The sequence below is a fragment of the Trichomonas vaginalis genome, chromosome IV (assembly GCF_026262505.1).
Source record: "Trichomonas vaginalis G3 chromosome IV, whole genome shotgun sequence".
NCBI classification, from domain to species: Eukaryota; Parabasalia; order Trichomonadida; family Trichomonadidae; genus Trichomonas; species Trichomonas vaginalis.
In genome coordinates this window covers 23277301-23305243 of record NC_067206.1, presented here as the reverse complement: position 1 = coordinate 23305243, position 27943 = coordinate 23277301, and the positions used below count along the sequence as shown (strand labels likewise).

The 27943-nt window shown below is 31.5% G+C and overlaps 9 protein-coding genes and 2 pseudogenes across 11 annotated transcripts, besides 16 other annotated features; 4 read left to right on the top strand and 7 right to left on the bottom strand.

Annotated features, from left to right (window-relative positions):
- Window positions 1-12567: part of a mobile genetic element that runs on past the window's edge.
- On the bottom strand, window positions 39-866 carry TVAGG3_0153310 (KilA, N-terminal/APSES-type HTH, DNA-binding family; the record flags this gene model as incomplete). The annotated part of the gene is made up of 1 exon (XM_051224739.1): window positions 39-866. One exon carries the CDS (start codon window positions 864-866, stop codon window positions 39-41), a length of 828 nt encoding a protein of 275 aa, XP_051109725.1.
- TVAGG3_0153300 (uncharacterized protein) lies at window positions 975-1349 on the top strand (the record flags this gene model as incomplete). The annotated part of the gene is made up of 1 exon (XM_051224738.1): window positions 975-1349. The coding sequence occupies one exon, from the start codon at window positions 975-977 to the stop codon at window positions 1347-1349; it is 375 nt and encodes a 124-aa protein (XP_051109724.1).
- TVAGG3_0153290 (organellar and viral DNA polymerase type B) lies at window positions 1989-2954 on the bottom strand (the record flags this gene model as incomplete). Its single annotated transcript, XM_051224737.1, has 1 exon — window positions 1989-2954. One exon carries the CDS (start codon window positions 2952-2954, stop codon window positions 1989-1991), a length of 966 nt encoding a protein of 321 aa, XP_051109723.1.
- Window positions 3124-3675, bottom strand: TVAGG3_0153280 (integrase core domain containing protein family; the record flags this gene model as incomplete). Its single annotated transcript, XM_051224736.1, has 1 exon — window positions 3124-3675. The coding sequence occupies one exon, from the start codon at window positions 3673-3675 to the stop codon at window positions 3124-3126; it is 552 nt and encodes a 183-aa protein (XP_051109722.1).
- Window positions 4732-6049, bottom strand: TVAGG3_0153270 (annotated as a pseudogene). The gene has a single exon. A coding segment is annotated over exon 1 (1318 nt).
- On the bottom strand, window positions 9342-10097 carry TVAGG3_0153260 (protein of unknown function, DUF4106 family; the record flags this gene model as incomplete). The annotated part of the gene is made up of 1 exon (XM_051224735.1): window positions 9342-10097. One exon carries the CDS (start codon window positions 10095-10097, stop codon window positions 9342-9344), a length of 756 nt encoding a protein of 251 aa, XP_051109721.1.
- Window positions 10194-10909, top strand: TVAGG3_0153250 (uncharacterized protein; the record flags this gene model as incomplete). The annotated part of the gene is made up of 1 exon (XM_051224734.1): window positions 10194-10909. A coding segment is annotated over one exon (716 nt), but the record flags the coding sequence as incomplete, so codon positions are not given.
- TVAGG3_0153240 (protein of unknown function, DUF4107 family) lies at window positions 11352-11864 on the top strand (the record flags this gene model as incomplete). Its single annotated transcript, XM_001314486.1, has 1 exon — window positions 11352-11864. One exon carries the CDS (start codon window positions 11352-11354, stop codon window positions 11862-11864), a length of 513 nt encoding a protein of 170 aa, XP_001314513.1.
- Window positions 11862-12567: a terminal%2Cinverted (terminal inverted repeat of Maverick-1A transposon ID:TVAGG3_0153230).
- A 262-nt stretch (window positions 12568-12829) lies between these two features.
- Window positions 12830-13037: a mobile genetic element.
- Window positions 13038-13930: 893 nt separating this feature from the next.
- Window positions 13931-14096: a mobile genetic element.
- A 1325-nt stretch (window positions 14097-15421) lies between these two features.
- Window positions 15422-15587: a mobile genetic element.
- Window positions 15588-15733: 146 nt separating this feature from the next.
- Window positions 15734-16610: a mobile genetic element.
- A 1287-nt stretch (window positions 16611-17897) lies between these two features.
- Window positions 17898-18001: a mobile genetic element.
- Window positions 17979-18001: a terminal%2Cinverted (terminal inverted repeat of MuDR-6/TvMULE4 transposon ID:TVAGG3_0153180).
- Window positions 18002-18666: 665 nt separating this feature from the next.
- Window positions 18667-19862, bottom strand: TVAGG3_0153170 (SWIM zinc finger family; the record flags this gene model as incomplete). Its single annotated transcript, XM_001314485.1, has 1 exon — window positions 18735-19394. One exon carries the CDS (start codon window positions 19392-19394, stop codon window positions 18735-18737), a length of 660 nt encoding a protein of 219 aa, XP_001314512.1.
- A 623-nt stretch (window positions 19863-20485) lies between these two features.
- Window positions 20486-20515: a terminal%2Cinverted (terminal inverted repeat of MuDR-3_TvMULE3 transposon ID:TVAGG3_0153160).
- Window positions 20486-21194: a mobile genetic element.
- Window positions 21165-21194: a terminal%2Cinverted (terminal inverted repeat of MuDR-3_TvMULE3 transposon ID:TVAGG3_0153160).
- Window positions 21195-22308: 1114 nt separating this feature from the next.
- TVAGG3_0153150 (uncharacterized protein) lies at window positions 22309-22761 on the bottom strand (the record flags this gene model as incomplete). The annotated part of the gene is made up of 1 exon (XM_001314484.1): window positions 22309-22761. The coding sequence occupies one exon, from the start codon at window positions 22759-22761 to the stop codon at window positions 22309-22311; it is 453 nt and encodes a 150-aa protein (XP_001314511.1).
- Window positions 22762-23880: 1119 nt separating this feature from the next.
- Window positions 23881-23908: a terminal%2Cinverted (terminal inverted repeat of Mariner transposon ID:TVAGG3_0153130).
- Window positions 23881-25183: a mobile genetic element.
- Window positions 23977-25103, top strand: TVAGG3_0153140 (annotated as a pseudogene). The gene has a single exon. A coding segment is annotated over exon 1 (1127 nt).
- Window positions 25156-25183: a terminal%2Cinverted (terminal inverted repeat of Mariner transposon ID:TVAGG3_0153130).
- Window positions 25184-26516: 1333 nt separating this feature from the next.
- Window positions 26517-27358: a mobile genetic element.
- Window positions 26517-27358: a terminal%2Cinverted (terminal inverted repeat of Banshee-A1 transposon ID:TVAGG3_0153120).
- Window positions 27359-27943: the final 585 nt, after the last annotated feature.

Genomic DNA, 27943 nt, shown 5'->3' with positions numbered 1-27943 from the left:
AATGTTGTCGTGACTTCTTCGTTAATGTTGTCGTGACTTCATTCTTCCTCTTTGAAGTTGTCGAAATATTCTGTTATTTTTTCTTTCAGTAATGGTAAGTCTTCTTTGAATGTAAGTATTGTACAACCTTTGATGTCATAGTGTGTTTGAGGAAGAGTATTTTTGACAATTTCCTTTATTTGCTCATTCGGTGTCATTGAAATCGGTAAGCTTTCACGATAGAACCAGTTTCTGTCAGATTTGTAAATCTTAGCAAGGTCATAAAAGCTTTTGTTGTTTCTTCTGACTAAATGCAACATAACCATATCTTTATCTTCTTCATTTTCCATCTCTTCAGCGTAAATCATATACTTATAACTCTTTTCCTTTCCTTTTGGTACTGAACGTGGTATTCTTTTCTGTATGCTTTTGTCTTTGGATTCAATGACTTCATCTTTTGCTTGAAGTTTCTTTTCCATCTCTCCACGTTCTGCTTTATATAGTTCATCTAACATCATGAAAATATAACAAGCATAACGAGGTGAAGCCCACATTGCTACAGCATTTACGAGAAGTCTATGAACATAATAACCTTTCAAACCAGGAGCCAAATTCTTGCGATTTTCGTACGGAATCTCTTCCCTCGGTTTTCCGAGGGAAGCAATCATATGAGGAAATTCTTCTAAAAGTTCTTTTGCCTGTTGGTTTTCAAACCAATGATATGCTTGCTTTGTAGAACGAAGAGCGTTCATTATACTTTGCATTTGATACATATCATCTTTGACTGAACGAATGAGACGTAACTGTTTGTTATACTGTATGTATTCGTATTCTTCATTTATGGCTTCATGAACGATAGCAGTTGTTGTGTTCTCTGATGTTGACATATCTGTCTTTACATTCCGGATAAAAAAATAAATAAAATAAAAACTAACTTTATTTTTTTCTGTGTTAAACACTATTTCTTCACAACATTAAATTTTATCCTGTATGAAATGACTTTAAAAAGATTATTGACTGACTTCGAATACTATCTCATTGACGCACTGACAGACCCTCAAAACTGTGTTGAAAGTTCTTTAAGCTTTAAGATTGAAGGTACGACGCATTTTGTCTTCACTTACGTATTGAAAGAATATGACCGTTATCATAACGAAGTGAATCAAACACTAATAAAATTTGTAGATAAAAAATTGGTTAACAATGAATATTTTAAACGTGAAGACCCAAACACTGCTGGAGATGATGAAGAATACAGACAAGTTATTGAAAAAAATAACGCAAGATTAGATGCAATAGAAAAGAAGTTTAATGAATGTCTTACAAACACGTATGAATATCTTATGCAGTGGGAAGCCAGATGGAAATAAATTTACGTCAAATATGCAATTTATAAAATCTTATGTCGACAGGCTACGTAGCACAGTGGTCTAAGGTGGTGTTATGGAGGGGTCAGGGTCTGTGGTTCGAACCGCGACAGCGCCGTATTTTCTTATTTTCTTTGTTTGTCTTGTTTGTCGTGAATAAAAAGTGTCATAAAAGTGCTCTATCTTCCACGGGAATAAATAAAAAATTTACTTTATTTCTTCTTTATTTCTTTGTTCCCGTGGAAGAAGGGTTTTGCTGTTTTTTCTCAGCCGAAATCAATGATTTTTTCATTTTTGGAATCCTTAGCGAATGAGGAATCTTTTCTCTCGTGGAAGCTTTGACCAAAAATAATGTTTAGGTGAAGTGGTGAGATGTCACCTGTTTTCTCACCTAATTTTTCACCCTCATGACTTTGTCATAACTTCTTCGTAAATGCTTTGTCATAACTTCTTCGTAAATGCTTTGTCATAACTTCTTCGTAAATGCTTTGTCATAACTTCTTCGTAAATGCCTTGTCAAGATTTCATCGTAAATGCTTTGTCATGACTTCTTCGTAAATGAGTGTAAATGACCAAAAATATAATTTAGGTGAAGAGGTGAGATTTCACCTCTTTTTTCACCTAATTTTTCACCTCTTTTTTTCACAAGCGTTTTACATGAATTGTACGATGTATATTTGAAATCCTAAACAATTTCGTAGCTTCTATTTCTTCTGTCAGTATGTCAAAAGTTTTAACAATACCGAAGGTTTCTTTATACTTCTTCTTGACGTCAGATAGAAGGAAATCTTCTGCTGTTGGATAGTTTTTGTTCAGAAATTCTAACATGTTCATTTTATCTTCTGCTGGCTTTTCTGCTTCTTTCTTTAAGTCTGCATAGTCGTTTCTCATTCTTTCTATCTCTTTGACGGAGTAGTTATATTTCCTTATTGCTGCTTTACATTTTGAACATTGTGGGTTCATTTTTGCATTATACATTGAAATTTGACCTGCTAGAACAACTAAGGCGTCAATGGTTTTCTTCATCTCAAACATAGCGGGTCTTATCTGTTCATTCCATACTTTGCCTCTTCTATCTTTATCTCTTATTTCCCAAACACATTTTGCAACTAACGAAACAAAGTTGTCGTAGGTCTTAAATTCTTCAGATTTATATATGTCAGAAATGTTTTTATATACCATGTCGCAATCTTTGTCCATAACTTTATGGTTGCAATGAAAACCAAGGAATTCATAATTTACTTTACGTATGAACTTCTTTATTTCTACTGAGTCAGTTGGTTTCACTTCAATTTCGTCGAATTCAGGAATAGTTAGTTTTTGTTGTTGGATTTCAGGCAATTTGGGTAAATGGTCAATAATGTCCTGCATTTCATAAAGATACTGTTCATTTGTTTCATCTTTCGCACTACAGTCTAAATTACTTGTTAAAAGTTCTTGCTTTATCTTCTGGATTTTTGTTTCGAAAGTATATGAAGAAGGAATGAAGTTTTTCATTTCTACCAACATTGACGTAGGATTCATGACTAACGAGTTTGGTGAAGTTGTTGTGGACAGAGTCCCGCCGTTCGCGGCTTGAATTGTTGTTGTGCCGATTGTTGAAATCATATCTTTTATACAAAATAAAAAATAAATAAAAATAAAACTAACATTATTTTTGGTCTTTTGTGAAAATTCATGAAAATTCATGAGGTGAAAAAAGAGGTGAGAAAACAGGTGAGATGTCACCACTTCACCTAAACATTATTTTTGTCTGATTTACATCTAATGAAAAAGTTTAGATGAATTTTCTTATTCTTTCTGGCATGTTTTTATCTTTCCAGTACTCCCGCTCTAATGGTCCCAGATGAGTTGGTTTAGATTCTCTCAAGTTCTTAGATGGTATAACATCTTCAACGCCTCCTTCATATCTTACTTTATAAGTGTCATCGTTTATGTTATAGTCAAGTATTTCAATAACCACTCCTCGCTTTGCTTCGTCAATGGTTTCAGCAAGTTTGCCATTACTACTTTCGACTAATTTATGTCGAGGATAAAACGCAATAGAGTCGTCAGCAGCTTTTATAAGATATCCATTACCTTGTGTAGAGTCTACGATATAATAATTTCGACTTAACCTTAAACGTTTCTTTGTCAATGGTTTGTCGTCAAGAACTACACGAACTTTTGTTCCAGGAATGAGAGTAAATTGTGTTGAATTTCTGATATTTTGTGTTTGGCTTCGTTTCTTTTGTATATACTTTTCTTCTTGTTGTTGTGTCATTGAATTTGGTGTATGTCCTGTTGTAGAATGTGTTGAGGAATTATATACTTCGATGAAATGTTTCATTGTTTCTTCGGTAAAGTCTCGCTCTTGATTTAAATCTCTGAGCGTTCTTATGAAGCGGTTTATGATGCCGAGTATGTTATGGTTATGGTCTTCAGTAGTGTAGTGAGTTATGTTATGCTTAATGAGAAATTCTGTGATTTCGTTGCTGAGGTATGCACTGTCTTGGTCTGATGTTAAAGTACTTGGGCTATGTTCTGCTACAAACTTTTGTAAAACTCTTAACACTTCATGAGTTCCTTTATTTCTCATTGGATATGCATATGCTTTACGAGTGTTAACATTTATGAAGATGAGGAATGGTTTATGACCACATTTTCTGCTTTGAATGAGAGTGTCAAATTGGTATGCGTCAGGAGTGTTGGAGTAAATTGGTAAAAAGTAGTCGTAAGGGTTTATTTTTGTTTGATGTACAACATTTTTGTCAAAGAACCTTTTCACTTCAGCTCTGTTAGTAAATCCCGAACTCTTTGCAGCTTCATTGAACTTCTTAAATGACCTCCATGGATGTTGTTCGAATACTTCTTTCAAGCTCATTTATGTAAAGTTAAAGATTTTAACCAACTCGTATCCAAGCGTGCATTGTTATATAAGGAGGCATATAATCTTTTCCATTACCTGCTGGGTCTGTAATACCAGCTACAACATGTGTATGATTTCCTGCAGTTTCCACAGAAAATACCTGTGCTAACATCTTTGGGGTCATCTGAGATATCATATCTGTTCATTCCCTGTCTATCCGAACCCGCTGCAAGATTTATATAACCTCTTTTTGTTATTGAATGTGAATGGTTTCCTTCCACAGATGTTCTTCCACTGAACCTATGCATATGTGAAGGAAGGTTTTCAATACCTATTTTTCTTTGAACCTCCCATCTTCATTGACTGCGTATTAGTGTAGAATGGAAAACTGTCAACTATTTCATACCATCTACCACCAAATAAAGTGTTTGGATTTATTGGATTCATAGACGTATAAACAGCTCCTATAGGATATATTAAATCATATATGCTCATAACTCTATAAACATATTCTAAAGAACTTATGTCATTAAATACCATTTGGAATGTATCTCCCGGATGAAATGTTGCATTTGTTCCACTTTTATAATGTAATGTTAGTTCAATAGAATTATCCAAGAAAAATTCAAAAGTATCTGGTTGAAGACCTCTAACAAATTCAAATGGAGTTGCTGGTTCACCATTTATAATTTCTGTTGTAAATGTCATTGTATCTGGTTTCGAAAATTTCTTTGTTAGTTCTGCATCCACATAAGTTTTGTCTGCTTTCTTGTCTAACATTGCTGGTAGTTCATGTGCTTCAAAGTTTCTGGCATGACTTTCAATGTTCCTGCAACTGTTATCTAAACTGTTAAGAGTATCTTTTACGCTTGTACTTGGATTTTCTAATGGTGCACTTGAACCAAGGGTATAGTTCAATATTATGTCGTCTGCTCTAACAGTAGTGAAGGATTTATGTGTATGGTTCTTGTCGGCTTTACTGTCTAAAGAAGTTTGAAGTTCATTTATATCGGAGATGTTGTGTTTATGAGATTTCAAAACTTTGTTCATTGCTTCGAGTTCAACTTTGTCAGCTTTACTTTTAATAGCATCTTCAAACGTTATTTTTGACTTAACTCTCAAAGTAAATCTTGGTTCAACTAATACACCTTTAACAGAGAAAGTAGAGGCATAAATTTCATCGGTATAACCAAATGCTTCTGGTGCTTTAGCTACATCATACTGTACAGTACAGCTTATGTCATAACCTTTAGCACGAATGTATTTATATCTTCTTTCATTAACATTTTTTGTCTTCGCTTCATCACTTCGTGTTAAATATCCATGATAGTCCGTTATAATCTGTTCATCTGAAGTTATATAATGAACATGGTTTTTATCTGCTTTTTCGGCTAATTTCTCATTAACATCATTCACTTCTAATTCAACTCTTCCGCCAGAACTCTTATTATCATTAATCTTTTTCATTAATTCGGTAATTACGTCATAAAGACTATATTCTGTTTTCGGTTTTGTAAATAATGAGTCAAAATTTCTTTTCATCATTACATCGCTGACATTAATGATATCACCAATTCCTTTTTCATTTATTCTCTTCATTAATTCTGCAATAATGACGAATATATAATCTGTTAATTTATTCTCTTCATCGAGGGTTATAGAATGTTTTGAAATTGAATCAATTAACTCCTCTAAATAAATCAATAACTTCAGGATACACGTTTTTAATGTCTTGAATAACCCGACCAGTATCCTCGCCACTATGTGGCTCTGAGCCCGTTGGGCTCTGTTGTTCATGTTCTTCGTTCCCGTCGTTACGTGGTTTTATATCTCTAACCATCATCAACGCAGCCATAACCGGAGGGTTTGTTGCTACCTGTTCGAAAATCCGTCCGTTATGTATGGTATATCTAAATAATTTCTTTGTGTTTGTTAAAACATTTGAAACAAGTCTTTTAAAACCATCTACAAAATTTCCTGTTTCACCTAATGTTCTTGCAGCATTTACAAGCTCACCCATTCCCGCTTTTGACCCCAAAAACGTCCATATTGCATTTATTTCACTCTGTATAGTTGTCCATTCAGCGAAACTAACACCCGCATTCGCTAAGCTGAAAATGAAACTCAGTGGATCGAACTTAATTCCACCTTCTTTTTCAATTTCAACGAACTCACTAACATGAGATTTTAAATATTCTTTCGTTAAAATTGTTTTCCCCGATGTTATGTCATTAACGAAACTATCACCGTCAAAAGTTAACGAATTCAATTTCGTCGTTGATGCTTTTATTTCATACACCGCTTTATCAATAGTTTTTGGCTCACCTTCTTTAGAAGCATATGAAACATTAATGAATGAATTATATGTATTCATGAATGAGTTAAAATCAATGATTTTCATTAATGAAGCCTTTAATGATTCATTTACTGTTGAATCCCTTAAAACAATTACTGAACTGTCATGGGCTTCGCCCTGGTCGCTTCGGTCTGAAAGACCTTCAGGACTCAAAGAGTCCGTTTGCGACTTTATGAAAGGTACACTGCAAACCGTCGAGTTTGGATCAAATGCTGTAGTTGGTGCAGGAATATTAATGATATAAGTCATTAAATCATTAAGTGACGTAAATAATGTTGTCGTTTTTGATTTAATTTCTTTAGCATCTGTTATATATGGTAATTTTATTCTGTAGTTTCTGAATTAAAGATATTCGCTAAAATGTTTTGTAAACTTTTTGAACAGCGTGTGTAAACCGTTGAATCCGGAACTCTTACGATTTCACCGTCCTTAATAAAAGGCATTGCACATGGTGTAGTGCTTGGTCAAATTCTTTCGGGATTATAATTCAACATATATTCTAACGCTTCATGAACAGACTTATATACTGTTGTGTCGTTCTTCATGACAACTTCACCATTTACAATGAATGGCATAGTAATGGAGTTAAAATAGGGTCAACTTTTCATAGTCCTTCCATGTTATGTATTTCTCGGTATTTCCATCACTGATAACAATATATTTGTCAGTAAGTGTGAGAGAGTATTGACCAAAATATAAACGTTTAGCTCTGTCAGCTTCATACGCATATGCAGCTATATTATATTTTAATGAGAATAAAATGTTGTTCTATTTGCAAAGTACAGACCCAAACGAATACGGGACAGTAAAGCTACAAACAAACTTAGTCTACAGAATGAGCCACTTGCATTCAGAATGGTTGACCTCAATACTATCGCTTCATTCGTTATAACAGATGAAACAGATTTCATGGAGATTGAAATAGATGGAAAGAAGCACGAAATAAGATTTCACAATAATGTAGATATAAGATGGAAACATTAGCTGGAGTGTTAAATGCGCTCATAAATACTACATAAAACAAGGAGAACGAAGAAAACTTAATGAATGTTAAACTTATTGCAGGAGTTTTGAAGTTCAGTTATGCAAAGGAGTTTAAGATAACACGAATGAGTCATAGAGTTCAATTGCTTCTGGGTGCATACCATATGACATTTCCTTTGAAAAGTGTTGACAAAAACGATTGAGATGAAATCTGTTCCATACGTATGTTATGGTAATTGTTTATACATTGAGTCTAAATAGCTAATGTCACAGGCATTTCAGGAGTAATAGTAAAGGTTCAGTAGAATATAAAATCTTCTGTTATGCAGTCAATTCAATGTTCATTCCAAACGTTCCTGTCATAGCAACTCATTTAGGTAAATGGGTTCGCATTAGTCCTCATAATTTGAAAGACATGCAATTCAGACTTGTTGACTTTCAAGGAGAGCCTGTAGAACTGAAGGCACCAGTGCGAATGACTGTTGAAGTTGACTTTTTAGAAAATATTAAATGCAACAGCTTACAAGAAACTCAGAGCTAAAAAAATATAAGTATGAATGTTATGTATTAGGTCATGAACTTTGGTTGTTGCTGTTTGATGAAACAAATGAGTTAGTTATGTCAGTCAAGAGAACAGAAAAAGGCGTCAAAGGCGCCGAGCGCAAAGCGCTATATTGTGTTAGTGAAAACTGCACCAAGTCAATAAGATTAGGTTTGCATTATGAAGATGAGTTCGATACTGTTGAAGAAGTTTTGGATAGATATATATTGCTTTAATTTACTAAAACATATTTCAAACAAAGCTTATATTCTGTTGAAAGTTTTGTATACTCGTTCGAATATTTATACTTAAACTCAACTCCTGTAGTTCCTGGTGTTTCAATGATGCGGATGTTACCTATTTTCATGAATGGTGGCGTTTGACCACAGCATTCGATTTCAGGGTCGAGATAGTCAATGACACATTGTTTCCCTGTTATTCGTGATATAACATTTTCAAGGTCCTCCTTTGTTAGAATTATTTGGTTCTTACTTATAAGATTTGTCAAAAGCTTCTTATCGTCTTTGAGTAAAATTGTTTGGTATAACTGAAGAAGGTAATGGTCTACGTTATCTGAAGGATTTGTTTGAACATTTGTGTAAGGGTTGTCGTTGGCTTCTCTTGAAAGAATTTGGTCCAGTGGTGGATACTCTAACTTAACATCTGATGTAGCGTTAGCGTTTGAAGCTGAGTTTAAATTCACGGATTTCAGTTCTGGTTCTTCTTTCAAACACTCTGAACTATAGTTCTTTATGACAATATTGTTTGTCGTTCGTGAGTCAACATTTGATGTTGGTTCAATTGGAACATTAACGGCACCAGCTAAGATGGATTTGCTTCTCATTTCATATAGAATAAAAACCTTTTATATGTATGAAATGAACAATATACTCGACAAGGGTTTGAATGTAAAGCTAACGAATGAAAATATTGTTGAATTCACTGAGACAGGAGCTGTGTATAAAGATGTAGAACTACTGAACAAAAGAGCTAAGGGAAGAAGCAGGAACATGAACAAAGGGTGGAAGCCTATAAAAATTTATGTCAATGATGGCTCAGGAGGTTCAAACATAAAGTATGCAGAAAGTTATAGAGTTTATGCGCTAAAGGTGAAAAGCCTTCATTTAAGAACAGCTATTCTAACGCATATCCTCAAAAGTTAACGGATGGGGAAGTGGATGATATGAATGACAGCAAAAATATTAACAGAAATGGCGACAGAGATGCATGGAATTTGTTTACCATCAGTCAATTGAAGGTTAAACTTTAAAACAATGTTGGTCGTTCCCATGGAATATTTTTGACTTTAATGGTATTAGTCATGATATGAATCTCAAGGTATGAACGAGGAGAGATGAGAGACTTATATGCTTCCCAAATTTCTTCAAAAGGTAATGTTATACCTGACTGTTTCCAAATGAGTTCAATATCATAACGTGAGAAACCTTGAAAGATAACGAAGTCAGTTATGAGACGTTTTATGTTTAAAGCTAAAAACCTCCATGTTTGCATAAGTATTGCTACAGTTAAGTGGTAATGTCTGACTTTAGTAATGATGTTAGCTAATGGTGAGTCTGGTTTTGACACTAAACCTTTTCCGGCGAAGTCGTCGCAAACGAGCAGAGTGTTTGAAGGATACTTTTTGAAGGGGTATTTTGAAAGTTTTGATAGAATGTAGTTTGTAAGTCGTTTCATATCGTAAACTCCTGAGTACTGACGTAAGTGGTGTTTGTCAATAATTCTTTCCATCTCCTCAGAAGTCTTTTGCATTCCTGACTGTATAAATTCAACGATGGCATAATATTTCCTCTTACGTCGAATGTAACGTTGAAGAAATTCAATGAGTTCACTGTCTGGAACTTTAACGACAGAGGCTTGAACTTTTGACATAAATGTTTTCGCTGTTGAGTCCATAGAGTCTGAAGTTGCTGATATAATGATTTGGTCATAGTAAGAGTCGTTTCCTAAACGCTCTGTTATGAGTATATGACGAATTAAATTAAATGTCTTACCTGACCCCATCTTTCCACAATAGAAATAAACACCATTTGAACAGAACTCATAGTCCTTACTGAAAGGAAGAATGAAGAAGAGTTAAGTTTGTCTGTAGTTTCATTCATGTCTTCATCTACGTCATGTATTAAATGCTTCATTTTATCTCCATTAAAAATGCAAGTCAGAAATATTCAGAACATAGCACCGAGTCTAACTGACAAGAGTATAAAGATATACTATGAACACGTTATGATGAAACCAACCAAAATTCAAGAAAGTCAGTATACTTATGAATATCCAAGACACTGGGTAGAGTATGTAGGAGGTGAGAAAGCTATTGAAATCAGACAGGTTCGAAGTATTCCAGCAGGAAGAACAATATTATTGAAGAACTTTAATGTTTTGAGGTATAATGATGAAACAAAGAAGCAAGATAGTTTTCCTGTTGCTGTGTATGTGAACCTAGACACAGGAGATGACATGAAAGTTTTTAACACAAAGCTTCAAACGGTAGTGAGAGAACAACTGACTGCGGAAGGACATCCATTACCTTCAGAAGTTACCATAGCGTATAATTTTGAAACAAATGCAATAGATTTTAAAGTCATCTCTGCAAAGAAGTCAGGTTTTACATTTAATGAAGCAGATGTATATTCGAATGAAAACTTCAAAGCTATTGCATGGTTAGATAATGACGATTGCTTTAAGAAAATATTTAAATTCAGTGACTCAACGATGTCAATAGATGACCTTCGTGGAATGTTACCATCGACGTTTACAGTAGAAGGTTCAGCAGGATTGCTTACAAGATTGTCAATTGGTGGTATTTGGTCTCGTGAGAACATTGTTATAAAATCCAGTATAAGTGAATTTGCTGAAGAATCTATATTATGTCTTTCAAACTATATGTATTCGCCGCCGAAGCATTATAGTATAACAAACTTTGTCAGTAAGTTTAATATAAGACTTGTCGAACCTTCTTCAATGAAAGATGTTGTGCTACCTAAAGATGGAAAGGATGGACTCATTATTGAGATGATTTTAATAGCATATTAAATGAGCTTGTTTTTAAAGGTCATTCATGATGAAATAACTGTTGTAGAAGATGTTAGCAATTGTTCAGACATTTTGAAGCGTATAGATGATATAAGAAAGAAGTTTATGAAGCCGCAACGCGGCGAGGACGAAGTCCATGAGAATGTTTATGTTTCATTGACTTTCTCCAGTAACGAGAACTTTTATGAGATAATATTGAAGAGAGATGATTTTAATATGGTGTAAATGGTAGCTTGGGCAGCTTTAGGCGCAATGGGAACAAAAGCATTAGCATTTGGAGCAAAAGCACTTGGGGCTTATGACGCAGTAAATAAAATGAGTGGAGGAAGGGTTTCGAAGACATTAGATGCAAATAAAGGAAAGATTGGAGGCTGGGTTGCAAAGAAGTTAAGATTAAATAAAATAGGGCTCATAAATAAAGCATCCAATTTGGTTGCGACTGAGTCAGAAAATGCTTTAGGAAAGGACGATGAGTTTGCAAAACATGCAAAAGACTTTAATGACCAGATGAAAGGTGAAACAATGCATTTAAATAGAGTCGATGGAACTCTTCCTCCACCAGTAGTTCTTCCGTATGGTCCCTATGGAATGTATGGAAACCCTTACGAAAGACCATTTGACCCATTGACTGGTGGAAGTAACTGGTATCATTACGGACGAAGAAGAAAGACAGTTAAGCTGGAGACAGACGTGAAGAAAGCAACTAAAAAGAAACCAAGGAAGAGAGTTATAAAGTAATGAATTCAAGTGGGTGAAAAAACAGGTGAAAAAAGAGGTGAAATCTCACCTCTTCACCTAAATTTATTTTTGTGCTATGTTTTCATACGTGTGGGAGTGGTGATATCATTAATTTTTAAGTTTATTTTTTATTTTATTTTTATATAAATGACGAAAACTATTGAGATAACAAACTACAACGGTCATGAGTTCAAGAATTTGTTCTTCGTTCCTCGTGAAAATACATTCTATCAGATACGAGGGAGAAAGGGTAAAGTTAGTTTGAGCGTTTACGACAACAAACATAATGGGAGATATATAAAAGCAATAGATACAAACGGTAAGCGTGTTTCATTAGCTTTGTCAAAACTTACATACATTTATTTTGACAGTGATTTTGACTCTGACGATTGGAGTGACAGCAGCGATACTGAAGAATATGAACTATTGTGTGAAGCACAGCAATGGGAAGCGCTGCAATACTTTTGTAAATGAGAATATTAGTGGGAACGTTAGTGAGAACGTTTATTTTTTCATTAGTGAAGTCGTTAGCGAAAATGTTAGTGAGGTGAAGTGGTTGGCGGCTTTGTAAATATTTAAGGTTAAGTTAGTGTTGTCGTTTGTGTTGTAAAATATACGTTAGTGGTTTTGTAAAGTGTCAAATTCACAAGTATTGGGTAAGGTGGAACGCAGTGCCACAGTACCCAAGACTTGTATACTAACTTAAGGCTCTTCTAAGATCTTCCCTTGTGATTGGAAGAAATTAGAAGAGCCTCACTCTACTATTTTGTAATTGTATGCCCTGGCCTTTGAGTGACCAGGGCTGCGTAATGTGTTCAGCAAATTGATATAAACGTACATCCCACAAAAAATGGATTGTCAAAATTTATCCCAAATTTTACAAAACCGCAGCGGTTATGACATCCCAGGGCTAAAAAAATTCCGAAAATCGCATCTCTAATCAATGCTATGGAATTTTGCATCTGTCTCGTAAACGAAAAAGAGGGTTTGACCCAGTCAAATCCTCTCTCTCTCAAAAAGTGGACTTCACATGGAAAATTTTAAATGCCTCTTAGGTCCACTTTGATGAGTTTCAGGAAGGAATTGGAGGTCATGAGGTACTGACATTGCATCGGTATCTCATAACCTTCAATCCCTTCAAAAAACGGGAGAAACTTTGGCTGAAAAATTTAAAGTGCGCATTTTTTGCTCATTCAATTCCTCGAGATATACTTGATTTGGGATACATGTTCCCGCAGATGATAATATTATCATGGGTTGATATGTATTCCTCAAGCACTATTTTCGAAAGATCTTGAGTTTGAGTTTTTTTCTTACTCAGTATCCTGCTTTCAGGTTCAAAATAATTCCGAAATATTTTGTGCCTGATATGATCATACATCACATATTGTTGTGATACACCTATTTCATCAAAACTAGACATAACGTATAAATGCGATAATTCAAAATCAACACCAGATCGCAATCTTTACAAATCAAAAGTTGAAATACGATTTAAATCTAAAGACATATCAAAATTTACTTACAAATCAAACTGAAATTCGAAAAGAGAGTTGGTCAGAATATTATGCCAACTCAAAGATTTAGATATTACGATATTAAAAATCAATAAAGAATAAACTACGCAAAATACAAGGAATCTTAAGGAGCTTACAGTTGCAATATTATGTACTAATACATTGCAATTTCAGATAGTAGGAGACACTGCTATTCAAACTATAAGTGCATTTAATGATTTAATGCGTAAAGTTGACGATATTTTGTCCGATGATGTTTGCGATCATGCCAAACATTATAATTGGAAAGAAATTTTCTGAAGTACCATGAGACTCTCAAACTATTAGCTAAAATGTACGGTATTTCTTACACGTATCTTAATGATCTAAATGGAGATACAATTATGGCTGTACACTCAATTTGAGAATAAAGGGAAAGGAACTTAAGTCTGGGAAGTTTGGAACTAGATTCAGTGCCTCTCATACTTTTGTTCCGTTGCAAAATTTCAAAAACTTGGGTGCAATTAAATCTGATTGCACCTAAATTTTCAAACTTTCATAACAATATACGGCCAAAGTTAAGTTATTCGGCAAAAGTTTCTTTCATTCTCAAAAGGGATTGGAGGCTATGAGATACTGATAAAATGTCAGTACCTAATGACTTCCAATTCCTTTTTTAAATTACTCAAAGAAGACTTTACAGGAATTTGAAATTTGCCATGTAAAGTCCACTTTTGTTTACAAGAAAAGTAATACGAGTTGATTAACAAAATTAATCATTGATGCCTACTCTATTAGGAAATTGGTGCAATTTATTTATCCATGAATGGTCTTTGACAAATATGATTAAAGTTTCTCTTATCGAATCCATGATCACTTTATTGGATTTAAGCTCTTCCTCGTATCCGAATATAAATCCACCAAGTACAACCAATCTTTAGATTTGGTGTTTGGTTAATCTTGTTATAAGAACTTGTCTATTATATTTTAAAGACTCTCTAAAGTAGTTTGCTACATAGATGAAGAATTTGACACTTTACACTTGTAAAGTGTCAAAAATTAAAATTAAACATTATTATTTTTTAACATAAAGATTGTTGACCCTACGACTTCAATTCCTTCCTTAATTGGCTATGAATAAGAGTGTGAGAATACTATTGCATGTAATGATATCTCTCAACATCCGATTCTCACTATGACCTAAATATTTCATTACTTGAAAAGAAATTATATTGTTCTCGATTATTGTATCATTTCATCGATTAAGAAATCTCCAAACTATTTTCAAAAGCAAGGAAAATATAATAAACAACTAATTTTTATACTGTATTTTTCGAGGGACCTGAAAACGTCCCCACTTTTTCTGAGGGGCGTTTTCGCAATGGTCTCCTTGACACTTAAAAACATGAATTAGACTTTATGAAACATATATAATATTTTAAAAAGAGTAAATAAAGATATATTTGTAGTTACACAAAAAATTATTGCAATAAATATATCAATATTATTAATAATGCAAGATACTTTTTTGTTAACAATTGTACGAATTTAGAGTATAGTGATTTGAATATCTCGTTAATAAAAAGTGTTTGATTCTAGTCTGAAGTAATACATTTGAAATCAAGATTTCACCATTATTGTTTTTATTAAAGATTGTTATAGGATATCATAAGTTTATGAATAGGAAATTGTTAATACATAGTTATTATTTCATATTATTGAAAATCAAAAAAGATAAAGGAATATATTCTGCAAATAATAAGTATTTATTTTATTTTGATGATATGATAGTTTCTCTATTATATAAAACAACAGCTTTTTAGAATCTGGGCTCTGTTAGAGCGATTTTAAATGGAAGCGTGAAGAAAATGAGGGGGCACAAACTTGCCCAGTGAGGTGAAGTGAAACGTGACAGGTTTACACGTCAGAAATGTAAAGTGTCAGATTTGAAACAAAAAATGGATTAATTTATTATTATATGATAGAGAGATTTGGTAAGTTACTATCAAATTTGTAAGTAAGGGGAAAAAAGTAAGAAAGAAAAAAATTTAAAAAAATAAAAAGCCACTCGCTTCGCTCGCGGTTGACAAAAAGAACAAATTCGAAAAATAATTGTATGAAATTACGAAACTAAGCCACTCGCTTCGCTCGCGGCTTAAGAAAAGAACAGATTCGAAAAAAGATTGTATGAAATTACGAAACTAAGCCCCTCGCTTCGCTCGCGGCTGACGAAAAGAACAGATTTGAAAAAAGATTGTACGAAACTACGAAACTAAGCCGCGAGCGAAGCGAGCGGCTTAAGTAAACAACATATTTCAGATTATCGATACTAATTTTTTTTTTATTTTATTACATTTTTTTTGCATTTTTTAAGGGTGCACACGAGAGGATCATGTAAACTTCAGAATTTAGAACCTTATTTTTAGGCATTATCTTGGCTACCTATTTAGGCTCGAAAAGCAAAAAATATCAAAAAATACAACTTGACTCCATTATGACCCTTTCATGGAGGTAGTTTTTATCCGCTAGTATTTTCCCTTTGAATCTCTTTACAATTCGAAATCAAATTCAAAACTCAGTAGAAGAAAGGAAGAATCGACTTACTACGGTTGTAATACGAATAAATACATATATTTAATTATTTTTATTTACATAATAATTGTTTGAAGCTCATATTCCATCAAATTTTTAAATAAAAACATTAAAATGTTGAAAATGTTCATATATTTTAATAGGGGTTTGGCACTTTATTGAGGAATTACTACATACATAGTCGAACTGAACTTGATATTTTGAAATTTAAATTATTTATCAAAATTAAAATTTAACTTGAAATTTATAATTATTTAGTCATATTTTGCATAATTCTAAGTAGATTTTGTAAAAAATCAAGAAAGAAAAATTTTAACGTGCTTTATTTTTTCTTTTTTATAATAATACATATTATTATATAATTAACATATTCATAATGTTTCACCCTTTCAAAAATATAATCCTCCTCCTCTCAAATAAACGTACATACGGGTGGCCTCTTTTTTCAAAAAATTAAAATTTGAAATTTTGGGCTCAAATATTAGAGATTTTTTCAACCTTCAACGATATATGTTGTCTATATCAGACCTCCTTTCTTTTTGATACTTAACATTGTTCCTAAATCTTAGCCGTTACGGCTGTTCTGAAAATATTTTTTTTTTCGAAAAAATTCGAAAAAAATTCTTAAAATTCAAAAATCCCTTAATTCCTGAGGATTAGGGTTGTTAGATTCCCGACGATAGGTGTCTTGGAAGATTTGCCTGGTGTCATCATAGTGTCTTTAAATCAAAAATTTTATTTTGGAGTTAGTTTTATTGATTTTTCAATAAAAAACATTTCTAAAACAAGAAAATAAAACGATAAAATATTTATATTTTATATAAGGATCTTATATATTTAAAATAAATATCATTTTATTTTTTTCATTGGTGTCTGTCAAACCATAATACACTATTCAAAAATTCAATGTGTCTTGCGGTTTCAAAAGACACCTTCAAATTGAACGATAGCACAGACACTATTGAATTTTACCCATTTTATTTAGTTTTTACCCTTTTTATTTTTAAGAATTAATGACTGAAACAGCCGTTTTGCTATGACCTCAATCACTTTTATTTATTATTTTAAATATTATTTAATTTTATTATTTGAATAGGCCAACTTATATTTGAGAAGCTCAATTTGAGACCACTTAATACATTGAAATATCATAAATATTGGAATATTAAAAAGTGTATTTCAAAATATTGAAATTATAAAAATTTATAATACTGAAATTGAGACAAATTAATAAATTCAATGTTTTTTTTTGAAATAACTCTCAAATATTATTTTTTTGTTTATTTAATGATGAATAAATATGATTGCTTTAGTCAATCATAAAAACTAATTTAAGTTTAAAATAATGAAAGGATAATATGATTGTTTTTTAAAATACAATTATTTTTGATGATTTGCAAGAATCTTTGAAAAGAATATAATATAGGTTCTATTTTTGTAAAATTTATCCAAATCATGTATTACATAAATTACGATTAAAACGATGAAAGAACCAAAAAGTGTGTTTTGTGTTTTGTTGTTGCGTGTTGGATGCGGGATCCTGTTATTTCCGAAATCGACAAAAAATTTGGAAATTTAATTTCCGAAATCGAAATTATATTAATGTTTTTAATATTCTTATATCAAAAGGATTAAAGTTCATTAAGAGAAAAACAATTCTTCTTCTTCAATCTATTGGCGCATTTATTTCTACACGCCAATAAGGAAGGGAAAATTATAAGACACCATGGTGTCTTCAAAACGCTAATTTTTGATATTTTTAACAACCCTACTGAGGATTTTGGAAAAAAGTTTTTACATGAACATGTGTATATTATATGAAGTATATTGATAAGGTAAAAATCAAATTTTATTGCATATTCATCGAGAAAATAAACTAACGAATCCCTCAAAATTGAGAGGGTAATCCTCCTCCTCTCAAATAAACGTACATATGGGTGCACCCTTAAGAAGCTAAATTCTGAAGTTTACATGATCCTCTCGTGTGCACTCTTAAAAAATGCAAAAAAATTGAATACTTTACTGGCTGGGCAAATTTGTCGCCGCCCCGAAGAAAATTAATTTGAAAGGAAAACTATACTGAAAAAAAATAAATAGTTTTATAGAATTGAGATTAAAAAGAAGTGACAATTAAGGGGTGAGTTTTTTTTTCAAATAATTTTTTCAAATAATTTTTTCTATTAAAAATTGAAAAAGAGATTATAGAAATTGAAAGGATAAGAAAACTATGAATATCCAAAATTGGTTTTGTGAAGCAAATTTTGAATAATAATGTAATTTTATAGTTTGAACAAAATAAAATTTTTTTTGAAAAATAATTGACAGATTTAAAAAATGTATTCAGTACATATATTAGATGAAATGTTAAAATTGTTTACTTTCAACTTTTTGAAAATTATAATTGATCGCGAGTTTATGGAAAATAAGAACGTAAGATCACAGTTCTTCTTATTGTTTCTCAATTTTTTCCGATTATTTTGAATTACTTTCAAAATCTAATATCTTTGTTTTATCATTTATAATTTACATACATATCCATACGATTCAAATTATAAAATTTTATATAAGACACCTTTACTCTCAATTTATCTATCCTATTCTCAATTTTTTTCGATTATTTTAAATTACTTTCAAAATCTAATATCTTTGTTTTATCATTTATAATTTACATACATATCCATACGATTCAAATTATAAAATTTTATATAAGACACCTTTACTCTCAATTTATCTATCCTATTCTCAATTCAATCAAATTAATATGATTAAAAATGATTTTAAACTATTTTTTATTTCCATTATATTCAAATTCTGAAGGAATTCGATTTCTCTTTTGGCAATCTCTTCGAACTCTTGTAGGAATTTCAATGTCCATTGGCTCGATGTTTAGAATATTTATATCCTTAGATTTGAACACTTCAAATTCTTTTTCATCGAGTTTGGTAAAATATGATTCTTTTTTGAATTTTGTGTCAATTTCTAAAGAATTGTTGAAATTTTTCACAGCGAGAATATGTGAGCAGACAATCCCGTAGCGTAAGGCTTCGTTGCAGTCGCAAGCAGCTTGATTTCCATCGTAAATAATAACAGTGTTAATCATTTCGATTTGCTTCAAACCACTTAAAACGTAATAACAATTTGGGTCTTCGGAAATTATTATTCTGTAAAAATCGGCCTTTTTTGTTATTTTTTCTATAATTTTTGTTGGCTCCTCATTATATTTGTAAAGTCTTAATAAAATTGACATTGTTTGCTGTTTAAAGAAATTAAATGCCTGAAGTAAATCGAATATTTTAGTTTTTTGAAAATAACCATTTAAGACTTCGAGTGCTGAGGTTGCCATTATGCCCTGATCAAAAGCCTTCCTTTTGAAAGGGTTTATTGATTGTAACTTCGCGATATATTTTGAAATTTTCTTTTCCAAATAATTCGGATAAGTCATTCTAATTTTTGTTTCAACTTCCTGTAAAATTCTTTGGAAATCTTTGTCATTGATTGCTCTTTTGAGCTGCCAAATTATCTCTCGACATTTTCCGAATTTTTGATTATTAAATAAATGAAATATGCATAAAATCCGCTTTGAGAGTAAATTGATTTCTGAATGTGACAATGCGCTTTTAATATCACTTCCATCGTCGGAAAATATTGTTGAAATGTCATTTTGTTTTATAACCAATAAAATTAATTTAAACAAGCTCCATATAAGAGGGTGATCTTCCTCAACACTCCAACTAGTGATGCGAAAAATTCCCAAACATATGGGGCTTCTCATATCCCATCCCCTATCGTTTCCCCAATTCAATTTTTTTGGAATTTTATTTTTTTCCCGCCCATTTGAATTAAAAATGGGCGATTTTCGTTAATGTGATTGAAATATCATAAAATTAATACGTATTTTAGCTAATAATTCTATTTTTATACAATATTCTCTCATTAAATCAACAATTTTTTCTAATTTTAATTTTTAATTTTTAATTTTTAATTTCTTCATAATTTTAGCGATTTATGCTCATTATTAGCAAATAAATAATATATATAATATACTTATTTCATTTTATTCAGATAGGTCTTTGGGATTGGGATACCTTGTCCAAATTCAGAGGAAGTTTGAGAGGTTGGGATGGAGTAGCCCATATTCAATTATCCCAAGTGTACTCCACGAATTTAAAATTATATTATATTATTGACGACATATCTAAATTTATAGATAAAAATTTCAATGCGTACACAATTTTTTTTGAGAAAATTCTTTTTTTACTTATTTTCATTCATAAAAGCTCACGTGAACTTAATTAACAACTGAGACATTTCCTATGAAATCATTTAATGCCGTCAAAATAGACATGTCTAAGCTGTTTTGAGTGACTTTCGCTCGATGTCTGATATTGCATCAGACATCGAGCGAAAGTCTCTCAGATTGGCTACACATCCATACGATCAATACTAGAGCTACGAATTACAAGCCTGTTTGGGCGATTTTTGGCCGAGTTCTGATTTTTCATTAGATCTCGAGCGAAAGTCTCTCAAATTGGCGGCAAACCCAAATTTTAGCTAAAAGTGACAGGGAAAAAAACGTTTAGTATTAAAAAAAAGACTGATGAGAGCTTCGTTCGAAATATAGAGGGAACTGAGAATGCGCAACCATTCTCAGGGAATATTGGATGCTATTCCCGTTCCCTCTGTATGGAAAATTGAGGTTTTCAAAGGGAGTTAAAATAATATCAAATTTATACTAATTTACTTCAAAATACAAAAGTATTTGACAGCTAAAATTAGTTACTTTAGCAAGCCTATCAATACCCTTTTACGATTATTGCTACTTTTTCGAAATAAAAGTAAAAACAAATTTATACTAATTTACTTCAAAATACAAAAGTATTTGACAGCTAAAATTAGTTACTTTAGCAAGCCTATCAATACCCTTTTACGATTATTGCAACTTTTTCGAAATAAAATAAATTTATTATCAAAAACTTTTTTTTCTTAGTAAAAATAAACGAAATTTTTTACCTTATGAACTTTTGATGGAAATATGCAAATTTAAAATAATAAAGAAAGCCGCGAGCGAATCGAGCGGCTTAGGTCTAAGATTTTGATTCAAATCTTTGCTTATATTCCTTAAATTCTTTATGAAACTCGCAACAGTTCCATAAAAAATTTTAAATTCTAAACTGTCGAAATTACCGATCGGTAATCACACCCTTCACGGGTGTGTCACTTTTAGCTAAAATTACCCCTACTCCTCAAATTGGCTGCCAGTTCATAAGAGTGAAACTCTAGCTACAAATTAGAAGCTTGCTTGAGAGACTCTCGCTCGCGTTGGGATCTGCATCAGAACTCGAGCGAAAGCCTCTCAAAGTGGTAAGACCTGCTCATTGTTGAACAGGAGCTGCGTAATGTGTTCGAGTAGAGTAAGGCTCTTCTAAGATCTTCCCTTGTGATTGGAAGAAATTAGAAGAGCCTCACTCTACTATTTTGTAATTGTATGCCCTGACCTTTGAGTGACCAGGGCTGCGTAATGTGTTCGAGTAGAGTAAGGCTCTTCTAAGATCTTCCCTTGTGATTGGAAGAAATTAGAAGAGCCTCACTCTACTATTTTGTAATTGTATGCCCTGGCCTTTGAGTGACCAGGGCTGCGTAATGTGTTCGAGTAGAGTAAGGCTCTTCTAAGATCTTCCCTTGTGATTGGAAGAAATTAGAAGAGCCTCACTCTACTATTTTGTAATTGTATGCCCTGGCCTTTGAGTGACCAGGGCTGCGTAATGTGTTCAGCAAATTGATATAAACGTACATCCCACAAAAAATGGATTGTCAAAATTTATCCCAAATTTTACAAAACCGCAGCGGTTATGACATCCCAGGGCTAAAAAAATTCCGAAAATCGCATCTCTACTCCAACCGTATGAAAGCGGAATGCATTTGCGAGATGGGGTTGTAGATGCCACAATTCCCATTTTTCCAGCACAAATTGTATGAGCTGCAGTAGCATCTACCATCAGTATGTTATTAAAAGCTTTCGATTGTAAAAAATATTTCGAAATTGGAGGTAAAATCGAAATTGTTTTTACAATAAAATCTGGTTGAGTAATGATTTTGTTTATCAAATAAACATATTCTCCTTTAGCATTCATTTTCCCAGTATGTATAATTGAGAAACCTCCATTTTGCACGACCAAATTATTTAATGATACCATTTTTTTGAAACTGTTGACTAAATCTGAATCGTCCATGTGAAATAGGCTTTTAACTCTTTTCCTAAATGTATCAGAATTAATCTTACGTCCAAATCTCATTTCAACATAACGTAGAAATTGAGTGTAATTCCGAGTTATAAATTGAAATTGATTTGATTGAATTCAATAATTTAAAACTATAGTCGGGATTCTTGAGTTTTTTTGACACTCGTTTTTATGAGATGACTCAATAATAACATTGAATGTATTTGGACTAGTGTATTTGATGAAATATTTTGCCCCACATTCACATGAGACCATACTATTCTCAGAATCATAGTTCATAAACAAATATTTTTGGCTTGTATAATAAAGAACATTAAATATAGCGCTTTCAAGCGAACTATATTTTTGGACTGTGAAATAAATTTCTAATCTTCGAATAAAATCTATGTCAATATTACCAGATGTGATGGAGTTCACATGATCTTCGTATTTTTCTTCATCTTCAGGGAAAAAATAGTTCATTTCTTGAAACGATGGTAAAACAGGATAGTCCTGTGGCTGTGATAGAGGAATTGTTAGTGTAAGTTTATTCTCTGGGGGTTGTTTGATAAGCTTGAATAGAATCGTCATTAAAAATAATCGTTTTACTCACAAAATATAATTGTACAATGTTTAAATATAAATGATTTAATTAAATTGAATATTATCATTCTTTTATATCACTCTCATACTTGAATCAAATGAAATTGAAAAGTAATTGATTTAAAAATTTAACTTTTTGCCTAAAATGTTTTTATTACATAATTACATTAATTGCTTATTGCAATGGAATTGATAAAATATAATAATACTAAAATTTTTTAAAAAATCTGCCATGTAAAGTTTAACGTACAATCTCCTATTTTCTAGATTCAAGTATTGCCTCTATTATGTGTTCATAACTTTAGATATTCTATGACCCTCAACCCAATCTACACTTTCATATGTAACTATTTTTGCAGGGCACTAATTTATTAGAAAAATTTGCAATCCAAATTACCCAGGCAAGCAAAACACAACTTCATTCAATATTTCCGATAGTAAAGATTTCCAACTAAAGATAAATATTTGGTGATATTCTCCCAACAATGCTTACATTTACAAATCCAATATCGATTTCAAAATTGAGCAGACAGATTTACAAATCCATTTATCACATTTGCAAACATCTATACATGAGTAGATATATGCAATTAGAAGCAAATCGGAATTGCCAATTTTTAATTAAAATCTAACTAAGCTTAATTTGAATAAAAACATTTACTATATATGATAATGAAGCATCTTATATCGAAATGAGTTCATAACTCCATTTTTTACTTTAACGCAATTTAATTCTTTCCATTAAGTAGAACTATATATCTAACCATATCCATAAGATACTTTATGAAGTGTTAAACACTTCTCTCGTTTGCATGTTCCTCACCTTGAGGGAGACTCCAAACTTGCTCGATCAGGATTCCTCCAGGGTGTCCAAAAATTTTTAAGGTTAAGAGTTTTACAACATTTATTTTGAGCAAGATGCAATTAGAGTTTCTATTACACAATCAGCATATATGATACATTATATCACATGTTTCATCTGTAAAAATCACTGATTGATTATAAGAGGTAAAATCACATTTAGATGTTCATGAATATCGTTACTTTGCCAATTTAGCGTCATATTATGGTAATATATGACAATGACGTTTTCAGTTTTGATAAATATAGGGTGTCCAAAGGTGCGTTTAGCACAGCGCTCTATATGAGACTATTAAAGGAGATATATGCTGATTATAAATATATAATAAAAAATATGAATATATGTATATGATGAGTAAGTTGTATTTTGGCGCCATGCCGGGATATAAAATGAATTTTGAGACAAGAGGCGGTTTCGCGGGAAATTTTGGCGGGATTTTTTCCATTTTTTTAATGAATCATAAAGAAAACATCCTCGCTCTTGCAAAAAAATGCAAAGACTGTAAAAAATCTACGAGACATTGGTAAAATGCTTCGGTATGGATGCTCCTAGCTATTCCACTGTAACGTATCATGTTAGGATGTATCACTTCATGAACAAAAAGGCGCCCATCATAAAAATTGACAAAAAATCGCCGGATCAAAGAAAAATCAAAGCAATTCTTCAAGCGCTAGATGAAGACCCAAGAGCATCACTCAGAAGGATAGAGGAGATGACAAAGATACCACGTACAACAGTCAGTTATTATCTGCACAATTATTTGAACTACAAACTAGCGTATACACGTTGGGTTCCGCACAACCTTAATTCAGTTCAAAAAAAATCTAGAGTCCAATCTTCGAAAGAGCTTCTCTCTATATTGGGTGCGTATCAATCCAAGAAGTTTCGCTTTTTAGTAACAGGGGACGAGTCTTGGTTTCAATATGCAACAGAAGCCAAAATCATGTGGATCCCGAAGGATGAAAATCCGCAAACATTCCCGAAGAAAAAAATTGACACACCAATGATGATGTTGTCGGTTTTTTGGGGCGTGAATGGCATCATCGCAATTGATATTCTTCAAAAACCTAATACGATGAATGCTCAGTATCTAATTGACAATGTTCTTACTCAAATTATCAATTCTGATGAGTTTGAGAAATCCAAACAACAAAAACAAAAGTTTGCAATTCATTTTGATAATTCAAGAGTTCACAAAAGTCATAAGGTAATGAATTACTTGGTGGAAAACAATGTCAAAGTTGTTCCAAACCCAAATTATTCACCTGATATTGCACCCTCTGACTTTTATTTATTCGGCACGCTAAAAAAGAGAGCTGAAGGACGCGAATTCGCGAGTCCAGATGATCTTGAAAATTTTGTAAGAGAGCAATTTGAGCAATTTTCTCATGATGATTTAAAGCGTGTCTTTCAAGCCCGGATCGATCGCTGCGAACGCGTGATTGAATCCAATGGTGATTATATTTAAATAAACTTTATATATATGTAACTTGTTTATTTCTATTCGCAGTATTCAGGTTTGTGCTAAACACACCTTTGGACACCCTATATAAATGATACTTATATGATATATTTTATATTGCTTTCAAAAAAAATATTAAATATTAAAAAAATATTAAAATCTTATAAAATCAAATTATCTGATGTTCTAATAAACTTTTGGAATATTTAATTAATACACTTGCTTTATTTATATTCAAAAAATAATAGATTCAAAATTGAATTGATTTATTTCAATTTAAGCCATAAAAAATTTGGATTTCCAAAATTTCATCGTTAAAATCTGAATCGCCTTTAAACTCTTCATAGATGAAATCAGCTATCACCCTTACTTTAGGATTTGTTATGTAAATTGAATTATTTCCAATTTTGCGAAATATTTCAAGCATTTCTGTAATTTTTTCATCGATATCAGTTTTACATAATTCAAACATCATCTGAATTAGTGAAATTTTCTGAATGATATCAATGCTTGAATTTTCATATATATTATTGAATAATTCGAACATAATATCAAAAAGTAGAGCGGGTTTAAAGGCTTCTTGACAATAAATATTCATTGAGATTTTCATGAGCAAAACAATCATTGGCTGGATAAATGGATAAAAATTTTCATTTTTTGAAACAACAGAATAAAACACGAATATAAATGTAAGATCAGTGTTATATATCTCATTTGCAAATTTGTAAAAAAATTGAATTAATTTCATCGATTGGCATATAGATTAGAAGATCATCCATATCATATGTTAGAAATAAACACATAATGCGTGAAATATATTCAATTAAAACGGTTTGCTGATTTGAATAGAAAACATTTTTTGATTGTTGCGTGAAATACTGTTGAAAGCAGTTATGTATGTTGTTTCCAAAAATTTCGGATAAGAATTTTGAAAATAGTTCCCAATTTTTCAATGTGATTTGAATTTCAGATAGAAAATTTAGAAATTGAATCAAATACTCAAAATCTTGTGTGTCCTTGGAATAAAGGATTAGATATTGATTCGTAAATTCGAAGAAAAAATCTTGATTATCTGATTCTTTGAAATTTTTCAATAACAATTCAAAATCTATCTCTTGCATGTATTTATATTCCTTTGTCTGCTTAAAGATTGTTAAAGACAAATTTGCATAAAATGTAAAATCTGTTTGTAATAAATTTATTTGAGAAAGAATTAAATCCAATAATTCTACACTATCAATATTATTTACAAGAAAATTTCGAAAAGGTTTTATATCGATAATTTTTGAAAAGTCTTCGATTTTTAAATATTTAATTATTACAAATAAAATATCAGTTTCGATTTTAATATTTAAGTTGTTCAATGAGTTTAACGTTTCGATTAGGTTTTCATTTTTAGTTAATTTGGAATTATTTATTGTTATAGACCGAAAATAGATTTTTTCGGTTTTCTCTTCAAATAATTGAAAGAATGATACTATTATAGGTTTATTATATTATATAGCATATAATCATGCTATAGCCGAAAATTATAAGTTTTGAGAAGATTGAATATAACACAAATAAATTTGAATGTAAGTTAAATTGCTTGTTGTTTTTAATAGGCCTTTAATGAGAAATCCAATATTGCAAAATTCAAATTGAATGATTGAAAGAACAGAAAAAGTCATTCTTTTTAATTTCGAATATGTTTCATTGTATTTATAATTATACGGCAAATAAGATATTTAAACTTGATTTTTGAAGGAAAATTCACAAAATTGAATAAATTCAAATAATTTTTATTCAAAAATAAACTAGTTATTTGAGTTTAACACTAATTATCTATTCAAACTACAAAGTTTGTAATTTAAAATATTTTGTGAGATCAGATTGAATTAATTCAAGGTTCTTTTCAATTAATATTAATGACCATATTACGCATTTTCGAACATTCTAAACCAAATATATAAAAATGGGAGACGAATGTTAAATTTGCTAGACATGGGGGAGTTGTTTACCGAGTTTTAGCTCTTATCTCTAACAAAAAATTAATTTTTAAAAAAATGACCGAATACGTTTCACAGCGAGAAAAAAATAAAAGGCAAGATAGAATTTTCTAGACATAAAGAAGTTGTTTACCGAGTTTTAGCTCTTATCTCTAACGAAAAATTAATTTTTAAAAAAAATGACCGAATACGTTTCACAGCGAGAAAAAAATAAAAGGCAAGATAGAATTTTCTAGACATAAAGAAGTTGTTTACCGAGTTTTAGCTCTTATCTCTAACAAAAAATTAATTTTTAAAAAAATGACCGAATACGTTTCACAGCGAGAAAAAAATAAAAGGCAAGATAGAATTTTCTAGACATAAAGAAGTTGTTTACCGAGTTTTAGCTCTTATCTCTAACGAAAAATTAATTTTTAAAAAAATGACCGAATACGTTTCACAGCGAGAAAAAAATAAAAGGCAAGATAGAATTTTCTAGACATAAAGAAGTTGTTTACCGAGTTTTAGCTCTTATCTCTAACAAAAAATTAATTTTTAAAAAAAATGACCGAATACGTTTCACAGCGAGAAAAAAATAAAAGGCAAGATAGAATTTTCTAGACATAAAGAAGTTGTTTACCGAGTTTTAGCTCTTATCTCTAACGAAAAATTAATTTTTAAAAAAATGACCGAATACGTTTCACAGCGAGAAAAAAATAAAAGGCAAGATAGAATTTTCTAGACATAAAGAAGTTGTTTACCGAGTTTTAGCTCTTATCTCTAACGAAAAATTAATTTTTAAAAAAATGACCGAATACGTTTCACAGCGAGAAAAAAATAAAAGGCAAGATAGAATTTTCTAGACATAAAGAAGTTGTT